We start from the raw sequence: 11,667 nt of genomic DNA, 5'->3' as shown, positions 1-11,667 counted from the left end.
GGGGTGGGGAGCAGCGGGGTGGGGAGCAGAGGGCTGGGTGGAGAAGAGTCCGGGCATCTGGAAGAGTCCACACCAGCACTGAGCTTACCACTGGCCGACACATTCCACAAGAAAAACATCAGGGGCCAGGGACAGAGGCACTCAGAAGTTTAAAGGGAGCAGCCTCAGGGGATGCACAGGGCCGTCTCCACAGCCGCAGCAGCGATGAGCCACAGACTTCAGGGGCGTCTGGTATAGGACAGAATGAAGTTTTCCCTCAATAGTGAGAAACATTAATACTAAACTAATTGCTCTTCAGTCATACCTAAAAAAGCTTAAGAGCAAGACCACAAAAAACCAGGCTGTTTTCAAATACCTTCATTTCATTCCAGAAGAAAGCTAAAAAATTTGCAAAGAAGTACACAAATATCTAGCACCCAGCAAGGTAAATTCACAAGGCCTAGTATCTGATAAAGACAGACAGGTGTATAAAGAAGCAGGGATGAATGGCAAGTCCTGGGGAGAAACATCAACCGATTGACACTTATCTAGAAATGGCACCCACGATGGAATTCACAGAGACGAATATTTTAAAAAGCTATTATGACTACGCTAGAGGAATAATTGAACATTTAGAGATGTGAAAGATATTTCAAAGCCCAAACCGAACTTTCAGAGATAAAATCTATATTTTTTGAGAAGGAAAAACCACATCAAATGAGATTAAATATTAAACATTTCAGAAGAAAAGATTAGTGAACCTGAATACTTGGCAATGTAAAGTAGCCAAAATGCATCACGGGGGCCAACAGGCTGAAAACAATAGCAGAAAAGTAAAGAGCGTCTGTTAGATCTGGGGAGATTTTAAGCAGCCTAACGGATGCTAGTGGCCGCTCTCGAAAGGGGAGAAAAATATTATGGCTGAAAATTGTCTGAATTTGATTCAAACTGTAAACCTACAGTCTATGAAACTCTCTGAAATGCAAACACAACAAACAGACAGGAAATAAGCTAAGGCCCATCACTAAAAAGCTGCTTCAAAGTTCACATACATAAAAAATAGTAAAATGAGCCAGAGACCAAACATCAGCAACGAGGACCACAGGAGAAGGGAAGCCAAAGCCAGGCCACTGGGCGGTGTCTGCGGAGGACGGGAAGGAAGCCGCTGCCTGTGTAGAATTCTTCACCATAAAGGCAGCTTCCAGAAGTGGACGTGAGAGAGGTTTTTTCAGATAACAAAACCCGAAAGAACTCCTCGCCAGCACATCTGCACCAGACAAATACTACAGCAGAAGGAAGGGTTACCCAGCGGAGAACTGGGTCTCCACACACCGTGTGGGTAAATCAGAAAAACATTTCTGTATTATCATTAAAATATAATGGACTATTTGAAAATATTCACATTGACTTTTTTTTTTGAGACTGAGTCTCGCTCTGTCGCCCAGGCTGGAGTGCAGGGGCGCGATCTTGGCTCACTGCAAGCTCCACCTCCCGGGTTCGCGCCATTCTCCCGCCTCAGCCTCCCGAGTAGCTGGGACTACAGGTGCCCGCCACTACGCCCAGCTAAATTTTTTGTATTTTTAGTAGAGACGGGGTTTCACTGTTTTAGCCAGGATGGTCTCGATCTCCTGACCTCATGATCGACCTGCCTTGGCCTCCAAAGTGCTGGGATTACAGGCGTGAGTCACCACGCTGGGCTACAGTGTCTTTTAAAATATATGTCATGTAGAATTACAATATCTGACAACAAAAGCACAAAGGCAAGGGGAGGAGATAAAAATGCACAATTCTAGGTTTCTGCTGCTGTCCGTGGAGTGCTAACAGGTCACTGAAGTTGGACTCTAATATGTTAAAATTGGCTCTACACCCAAAGCAACCAGTAATCTCTCCCACACACACACGAGCTACCACTAACAAGCCAGTGAAAGAGAGAAAACAGAATCCTATAAATTATTCCATCCAAACAAAAGCTGAAAAAGAAACAGAAAAGGAAGAGATGGGACAAATGGGAGATAAATAGTAAGCTGATAGATTTAAACTGAGTCGTGTGAAAAATCTTATTAAATATAAGTATAAACACAAATGCAATTAAAAGACAGAAATAGATTGTTTAATAATACTCCACTAAATGTTGCCTAAACAATACCCAGTTTAAATATAAAGAACAAAGAGGTTACAAGCAAATGAGCTGAGAAAGATACACTGTGGTAGCACTAATTGAAAGGAAGCTATAGTGGTTATAGTTATTTCAGAAAAAGTCCATTTCAGGCTGGGTGCAGTGGCTCATGCCTGTAATCCCAGCACTTTGAGAGGCTGAGGTGGGTGGATTGCTTGAGCCCAGGAATTTGAGACCAGACTGGGCAACATGGCAAAACCCCATCTCTTCCAAAAATAGAAAAGAGTATTGGTGTGGTGGTGCATGCCTGTAGTCCCAGCTACTTGGGAGGCTGAGGCTGAAGGATCAATCCTTTGAGCCCAGGAGGTCAAGGCTGCAGTGAGAACAAGACCCCATCTCAAAGAAAAAGAAAAAAAGAAGAAAAAAATCAATCTCATTTCAAATAAAGAAAATCCCTAGAAAATGTCCAAGTAGTTGGAAAATAAACACAACACTCATAAAGAACACATGTGCCAAAGAAGAAATCAAAAGGAAAATTAAAAGTATTTTGAATTGAATGAAAATTAAAATACAATCTATGAATATTTGCAGGTTGCAACTATAGCAGTATTTAAGTGACAATAGTTAGCAGTATAGGTCTATATTAATACAGAAGAAAGGCTTCCAATCAATTGCCTCACCTTCTAATTTAAGAAAATAGAAAAAGAAGAGCAATAAAACCTAAAGAAAACAGAAAAAAAAAATCAGAGTATTAATCAATGAACCAGAAAACATAAAAATAGTAACCAATGAAACCAGAAGCTGGTTGTTTGGAAATACCAGTAAAATTAATAAATGTCTATCAAGACTGATACGGTGAGAGGGAGGGAAGGAGAGAGGGAGTAGGAGAGAGTGAGCGAGTGAGCAGGGAGATTACAGGGCTCATCAGTGGAGAAGGTGATAACACCCCAGTTTTAACCAATACCACTAAAGGAACGTGAATATTTTATGCCAATAAATTTGACAAGTTGGCAGAAATGGAAAAATTCCTTGAAAGACTCAAACTACCAAAGTGCTATAAAGAATAAATACACAGCCATAAAAGCTGTGTATCAATTAAAAAAATAAATTTATACTTGGAAACCTTCCCACCATTGAAACCAAGAACAGAGATGGCTTTAGTGTTGAATTCTACCAGATATTTAAGGAAGAAATAATTCTAATTGTACACAAAATCTTCTAGAAAAAAATAAAGAAGAGAGACTATCTCCCAACTTATTCTATGAGGGAGCATTACACTAATACCAAAACTAGACTGAGTATTAAAGGAAAAGAAAATTAGACATTCCTCATGAAAACAATGCAAAAATTCTAAACAGAATTTTAGCAAATCAAATCCAACAATATATATCAAAAAAGGATAATTCAGGCTGGGTACAGTGGCTCACACCTGTAATTTGGGTGTGAGCATTTGGAGAGGCCAAGGTGGGTGGATCACCTGAGGTCAGGAGTTCGAGACTAGCCTGGCCACCATGGTGAAACCATCTCTACTGAAAATACAAAAATTAGCTCGGTGTGGTGGCACACGCCTGTAATCCCAGCTACTTGGGAGGCTGAGGCATGAGAATCGCTTGAACCTCGGAGGCAGAGGTTGCAGTGAGCCGAGATTGCACCACTGCACTCTAGCCTGGGTGACAGAGCGAGACTCAGTCTAAAAATAAATAAATAAATAAAATAAAATAAAAAATAAAAAAACCCAGAATATGCATCATGAGATCAAGTAGGTTTTATCTTAGGAGTGAAAGTATTTTTCCTTTTTTAAATCGATAATATCTCAATATAATTCACCATATTAATAAAATCATTTAAAAGTACAGACATCTGATTACACCAATGAGTGCAGAAAAAGCCTTTGATAGAATCCGGTGTTCACTCCTGATAAAGTCTCTCAGCTGGCTAAGAATAGAAGAGAGGCTCCTTAACCTGTGGTGAGGACATTGCCAATATTATGGCACTGGTGAGAGGCTGAGACCTGTGAGGTCAGGCAAAAATTCTGTTCTGAGCACACCTGTGCAATTTGTACTGGAGATTCAAGGCAGTGCCATAGGCAAGAAAATATGGGAACAAAGCATCCGTCCTGGAAGGAAGAAGTAAAGCTGCCTTTATTTATACATCCCACTATTTTCTATGTAGACCATTTGCTGGAATCTACAAACAAGCTACTAGAGGCAATAAGTAGATTTAGCAAGTTTGTAATTAAAATCAAAACAGAAAAAAATCTGCTGTATTTGAAATGTCACTTACAGTGACATTAGAATATTAAATTATCAGGAATGCATCTAATTAAAAAGGTGTAGAAATATTTTACATGTCAAACTAAAATATAGTATTGAGAAAAGAATTAAAGAACTAAAAGATACACCATCTTCATGGAACAAATTATCAATATTGTTAAGAAGTTAATCTTCCCCCAAATTCACTCACAGATTCAACACAATTCCAATCAAAAGTCAAGTAAGGCTATTTTTTGCAGAATTTGACGAGGTGATTCTGCACTTCCTGTGAGATGCTGCGGGTTCTGGGATAACGGGAACAACGTCATGAGCTTGCAGAGTGGGTGGGTAGTTTCCCAGTGGGTTCGGTGCCAGCCTGGCACATGCCCCAGCCACAGGCACAGAAGGCATGTGTCAGTAGGCTTCCCACTGTCTGATGGCGACTTTTGGTGGAAATTTACTTTTTCTTTGGTTGCTCATGTGGAAAAAATTTGCCGTAGTCCATTTATCCACTTAAAAAACAGAAATTGTGTGTCTTTTGACCAAGCAAAATGGAGGCATCGCACCCCTTATTTCGATTCTGCAGTGGCTTCTCATTGCCTTAAGCCGACTATTCAATGGACTGCGGGACTCGCAGGTCTGTCTGCCCAGGGCCTTGCTCCCTTCCTGACACTGGGGCTTTTGAGGCTTTCTTCTGCTTTCCTTGGACTGTGCTCCTCCTGCCACATGAGGCTGCTGGTGCCCCGTCTGTGTCCAGCTCTAATTACAGGAGCCCAGCTGGGCTGAGGCTTCCTAGGCCCTTGGCCGGCCCTTAGCCAACCCTCCCTGGGAGTCCCAGCCTGCCCCTGGGCCTGGCCTTCCTGGTGCTGGAGCATCTGGTGCTGAGTGGCCAGGCCCAGGCACATTTCCCCAGGTTCCTCTGCATCTGTGTCTCAGTGCTGGACACAGACCAGCAGGTGGAAAGGGGAGCGTCCTCACAGCATCAGGTGGAAAGGGGAGTGTCCTCAGGGTGTCAGGTGGAAAGGAGAGTGTCCTCAAGGTGTCAGGTGGAAAGGAGAGTGTCCTCACAGTGTCAGGTGGAAAGGGGAGTGTCCTCAGAGCGGCAGGTGGGAAGCAGAGTGTCCTTAGAGCACTCTGCGTCTCCCCCAGCCTGTGGCCAGGTTTAATCACCTTTGTGTCCCCAGTGCCCTGAGTGTCGCCTGGACATGGCAAGAATGCAGTCACTACAGGAAACATGGGCTGTGGTCTGTCTGTCCCTGGAAGCGGGCGCTTCTGGCTTCCCATGAACTCAGAAGGAGGAAGGGCGAGGCCACAGGGGGCTGGGCCAGGGCTGTGCAGGCAGCATCTGGGAGGTGACCACTCTCCGCTCTCTCCCCCGCACGGCCATGTGGCAGCTCACACCAGCTGGGAGGAGGCACAGAGCCATCCCAGTTCATGTTTCTTCCATGTTTCTAACTTGACAGAAGCTTGGGCACAACACATGATACTGAGAACGCCTCTGTGAGGTCCAGGGTTGGGACGAACGAAGGAAGTGCCAAAAAGACGGGCCGTGCACAGGGTGGATGCAGGTGGCTGCCAGGCCCCTCCAGCCCAGAGCTTCAGAGAGGCCACTGGCAGGAGAAGACAAAACCTCACTGCTGTTCACAGGCTCCGCAGTTATGAAACAGGACTGGTGACTTAAAAACCAAATATACACACAGGTAGGTAACTTCATTCATAAATGATAACTCATTTTTATTTTTATTTTTTTGCTTTTAAGAATTTAAGAGTCTCTAACCAAAGCTTTGACTTCATTCTCTCAAGATACGATACCTGGATATAAAGTTGAACATTTTTTTTTGGTTTTGAGATTTCTTAGTTTCAGTGAAGGTTACATTTAATTGTAAATACTATTTTGGGACATGGAGTAGTAGGTAGTAGGATCTTTTCAAACATTTGGGGAGAGAGGCATTGCCAGCTGGAGTGGGCATCAGTGCTTCAGTCAAGATTTCATCTTTCTGGCAGGCTCTTTTATGGGGGTTAACGATATGCTCCCAAGAGCTGGTTAGGAAAACATGCCCAGGGTGTCCGTGGCCCCAGGCCTAAGGGAAGGAAGCAGCTGGGACTTGACCCTCTTCCCGGAGACACCTGCCTATGGAAGCTGCCGGGATGAGCCGTGCAGCCCTGACTGGGAAGGACGGTGGAGGTGAAAGCCCAGAGACCGTCTAGACCATGTGGCCCAGACCATGCGGGCCCTGCGTCTCCTCCATTGACACCCCGGCACCGCCTTGTAGGGGCAGCCCAGCTCCACAAAGGCACCTAGGAGGGGAGGCGAGGGAAACCTTGAGGGGCCACTCAGCTCACGAGGCCATGCTGTTAACCCTGGAGCGGGGGCAGGAGGGAAAACCCGGCCGGGTTGGTGGGGACCTGCAGCCACAAGAGCAAGTGCCATTTAATGATGTGACGTCCACCACATTCAAGCCTCTCTTGTAGAGACGACGGGCATCTGACTTCTTAAAAACGACGTTGTTTTTCACATATACAATATTCTTCCTCACTGGCGTTTGATGGCCCAGAAGACGGCTTTCTAGAATTTGTTAACTATGGGCTTCAGATACTGTGTCCAGCCCCAGAAACCTCTTACATTTGTATCCTATGTTAGAGACCCTGCTCCAGCCAGCACCGTCTATGAGATGCTGCTCTGCTGGGCCCACATCCCTCAGCTGCTGTGGGTCTCTGCTTCCAGCCAGAAGGCGGCAGGTCCTCAGCCCACCGTGGTGCCCAGAAAGGTCGGAATCTCCTCAAATGCAGCAGTGCCACGCTATCACGGGGGCCTGGATACCTGACACAGCCCAGTGAAACTGACAATGTAATTTAAATAAAAATAGCGCTTATCTAAATAAGACAACTAGTGGTTTTTTTGATGAAACTCTTAGAGGTAACATCTCGTGACTTGTATCCCACACGAGGGTGAAACTTCCTCCGTTTCATATTTTTATGCTACACGAGAAAACAGTTAACTTCTATTTTTTTCAGTGTTGTCTTATGTTTTTAAAGATGTTTCTTCTGTGTAGTCTGCAGATAAATGCTATTATTACAAAATAAAGCAACAGCAACTCTGAAAACACAGCACAGTCTTCATGACGCCTGCGTGTGTCCCAGCCACAGAGGACAGCTCAGTGCAAGCAGATAACGTTCCCGAGGAATTGGTATCTGAGGCACAAGGCACTGTGAGCTGTGACCCTCGCCCTTGCAAATAAGGACAATTCGAATTTCTCTGAGCATTGGTGCTACAGATATCTCACTCTAGACCAGATTCTGCCTCTGAAGTCAGGGCTGGCCGTCAGAGGGGCTGCCGCACTCTTCACGGCTGAAGCTGACAGCAGCTGTCTCAAATGCTGGGTGAGTCCAGGGCGAGCTGACCCCAGAAAGGTGGGCTGGGTGGCCCAGGGAGGGCCCTGGACACTCCTTTGGATGGGAAGAGAGGCAGGAGCTGCCTGCACCCTGGGGAATGTGGTGGGAGGCAGCCGACCAGCTGTCCTCAGAAGCCCACCTCTCAGCCATCTTGTTCTCATTATCAAGAATATAATAAAGACATTGTAAATTTCCCTGAAGATAGACAAAAGTACAAACGAGCAATACAGTCAAGAAAAGGTGGGACCTGTTTGGAAGACAGTGTTTGGTGAATCACTGAACCAGAAACTAAATTGCTCTGCTAGGTTTATCTGGAAATTGTGGCAGTTTGTTTGCATTGAGGCAACCTTTTATTTTTTCTCATCAAAGTAGGTAAAATATTGAATTACTGAAATCAAACCCAAATTTCTCTCATCTTATAAGATTATATAATTATAATTGAGAAATAAATGACATTTTGAGAAAAGCAACCCTTTCAAAAATGTGTGTTGTGCTCACTTAATTTCTCATAAATGATACCTGCAATTTTATTTGCATTAAAGAACTGAGCCACAAACATAAGATTAAGGGATTCCATACAAATATCTCCCAAAATGCATATACTGTGTGTGCGTATGTGTATGTGTGCATGTGTGTGTGTGAGAGTGCTTGCAGGTGTGAGTGAGAAAGCATGTGAGTGACTGTATTTGTGAATGTGTGTGTGACTGTGTGTGAATGTGTGTGACTGTGTGTGAATGTGTGCCTGTGTGTGCGCCTGATGTCGTGCGTGCATGCCTGTGTGTGCCTTGTGTGTGCCTGTGATGTGAATGTAGTGTGTGCCTTGTGTGTGTGTGTGAAATGTGTGTGTGCTCTGATGTGCGTGCCTCTGTGTGTGGTGAATGTGTGTGCGCCTCTATGTGCGTGACTCTTGTGTGCACTGATGGGTTGTGAATAGTGTACGTATAATACTTCCATGTGTGCGGTGCCGTGGTGTGCGTGTGCGTGTGTGCCTGTGTGTGTGATATGTGTGTATATACTTTCCATGTGTGTGGGGCCATGGTGCATGTTCATAACTACAATGAAGTACCCTGGAGGGCGAATCACAGCAGAGGAAGCCCTGTATACCTGGACACAGGCAAAGTCTCAGGCGCCAAGAATTCCCTGAAAACCGGCTCTTGGGGTTTTGAATTCCGTATGGGAATCTAGAAAATTGAAGAGACTTGACTCATTGGGAGGGTGTTTTACAAACATCAGCGGACTGGGCCAGATGGCGGCCAGCTCTCGTGCCCTCACACAGGCACTGGTTGTGCAGGGGCTTCCGCTGCTTTGCAGCGGAAATCCCTCCTGGAACTCAGCCCTGGGAGGCTGGTGGACACGGGCATGGTGGAGCAGGTGCAGCTCCTGGGACCTGAGTGGGCGCCACAGCCTCAGAGCAGACTGCACTTGCAAGTATGAGGAACAGTTCCTGTCTGCTCCAATTTTTCAAAAGTAGAAAGGCCACTTCCTATGGTTTTTTAATTGTGGTGCCGGGCTCAGGAGAGGACATGCTAGATGTGGAGACCCAGTCTGAGATTTCGTGTTTAGAGCAGAATGTCCATGATTTCAGGAATTTACCCACGAACTCACCAATATAAAAACCCAAGACAGCTTCGGGCGCTGGTGGGCTCACGCCTGTAGTCCCAGCACTGTGGCCGAGGCGGGCGGATCACGAGGTCAGGAGATCGAAGACCATCCTGGCTAACACGGTGAAACCCTGACTCTACTGAAAAAGTACAAAAAATTAGTCCGGGTGTGATGGCGGCACCTGTAGTCACCAGCTATCGGGAGGCCTGACGCAGGAGAATGGCATGAACCCGGGAGGCGGGCCTTGCAGTGAGCAGAGATCGCGCCCACTGCACTCCAGCCTGGGCGACAGAGGGAGATTCCATTTCAAAAAAAAAAAAAACAAAAAAAAACCGGGACAGCTAAGTGGGGTTGAGAGACTTTTCATCCTCAGAACACAGGGTCCCAGAAGCAGAGTCACCCTATGAACTTTCCGCATAGTATTGCAGAAATTGTGTTATTTTATTTATAGGTGCTCATAACTCATACCACTATCTATTACACACGTTATTCAAATGTGGCCACACGATCTCAATTAGGGCAGTCAGCACAGTGCCTTGGGCATAAAAATTTCCGTAAGTATCTCTTTAATGGACTAAAATAGTTCAAAAAAGTAGAAAATTACACAGAAAATACTAAAATTAAACGTTTGTAAAATTAACAATAAGCTTCATTTTTTTTTTTTTGACTAGCGAAAGCTAGTAAGAGATGACTGCTTAAGCACAGAAATGTGTGGGGATTCTAAAGTTCACACGTCCGCCTCACTGAGATTCCAGCAAGAGTCCGTGATTATTTTTCATTGATTGGAGTTCCTGATAAATAGCTTCTTTATTCTTTTGAAAATGCGGAGGAGTAGTCATAGAAGGGGTAATCCTTCTGTCTTCTTGAAGCCAAACGAGAATAAAATCATTTGTGGACAACACAACACAAAGCCAAAACCAACCCATAAGTCAGGGCAGGAGGCCCTGAAACCAACCAGTAAACCAGGGCAGGAGACCCCAAAACCAACCCTTAAACCAGGGTAGGAGGCCCCGAAACCAACCAGTGAGCCAGGGCAGGAGCCAGGGCCCCCACTCCAGGCTGCGGGGGAGTCACACCAAATGGCTGCTGAGGGTCTGGCTTGCCTGCAAATGTGAGCAAGCGACGGGGTAGGGAAGGGGGAGGGAGCAGGAGGAAGGTGAGTGGGCCGTGGCCACCTCCCTTCTGGTTTCCTTCTGGCCCCAGTATTGGGGCACCCAGGGGAGCACCTGCTGCAGCTTCTGGGTGGGCGTCTACCTTCAGGTAGAGACCAGTGGTTGGTAACGGCTGCCACACCATTCACTGGGCAGGACGCAGCTGGAGCAGAGTGCCCCGGAGCCGGTCCTGGATGAGTTCACCACGAAGCACCCCGCTGGGTGTGGGGACGCGGCCAGGGGTATGAGCTCACCACGGAGCTCCCGGCCAGGTGTGAGGACGCAGCCCGGGGGATGAGCTCACCGCCAAGCACCTGGCCAGAAGTGGGGACGCGGCCCTGGGGATGAGCTCACCACGGAACACCCAGGCGGGTATGAGGACGCGGCCCTGAGTGGTGCCTCAGCTGTCACCCAACCTCGCCTGCTCTCTGCTTCCTCTCCAGCCGTCTCTACAGCACCCGCGGGACTGGGAAGCCAGCAGCGTGGCTCACACTCACCCACGAAGAGCTGGCTGTTGAGCTGCAGGAGCCTGTGCCCATCCTCGGGGGCCTGGCGGGTGCTGGGGGGCAGCAGGTCCACCTGCAGCAATGCCTCCTTCATGTTCCTCTCGGCTCGGACCAGGTGCCACCGGTTGTCACTGAGGGGAGTGGGCGACTGCACCGTGACCTCACAGGGCCCGTTTCCCACGTCGAATGAAAAGGCCACTTCTGCGGGGGCTGGAAACATCCCACAGGGAAGCGGTGTCAGTGACAGCCGAGGAGGGGCCTGAGCTTGGACCATGGGGAGGGCTCCCCGGTGGCAAGGGCATGGGGCCCTCAGGCGGGGAATTGACTTTTGAAGTCTAGTGAAAAGGCAAAGTTAACTTACGTATACGGGAAAATAAATACGCTCAGAATGTACAGTTCAGTTTACTAAGTAAGGAACTGGAAAGGTAATGACCCGTGGCAGAGAAACTCTAAACCACCTGGGTCTGTGGAGAATTTCGTCCTGAACCTCACACAGTTTGATGAGCAGGTTGGGGGCATTGGTCGTAACATGGCAGGTCTGTGCCACGAAGGGACTGGGAATTCAGGAACGCCCTGTGGACGCCCTGGTGGAACCCAACGCCCTGTTTGTACCCAGCTGAATGCAGACAGGTCCTGCCCATGGGCTGCCAGCTGTGCTGCTGCGGCAC

General features: G+C 47.0%; 1 protein-coding gene across 1 annotated transcript in view; it reads right to left on the bottom strand.

Annotated features, from left to right (window-relative positions):
* Nucleotides 1–11,667, bottom strand: part of LOC108522050 (contactin-associated protein-like 4) — a 217,238-nt gene that overhangs the window by 19,026 nt on the left and 186,545 nt on the right. The window contains exon 17 of the mRNA XM_017862149.1: nt 10,991–11,209. Coding sequence (XP_017717638.1) covers nt 10,991–11,209 — 219 coding nt within the window. The remainder of the gene's footprint in view (nt 1–10,990; nt 11,210–11,667) is intronic.

Source organism: Rhinopithecus bieti, unplaced genomic scaffold (genome assembly GCF_001698545.2).
Source record: "Rhinopithecus bieti isolate Rb0 unplaced genomic scaffold, ASM169854v2 scaffold_63361, whole genome shotgun sequence".
NCBI classification, from domain to species: domain Eukaryota; kingdom Metazoa; phylum Chordata; class Mammalia; order Primates; family Cercopithecidae; genus Rhinopithecus; species Rhinopithecus bieti.
The sequence above is the reverse complement of the archived record's forward strand: the minus strand, read 5'-3'. Positions and strand labels throughout refer to the sequence as shown.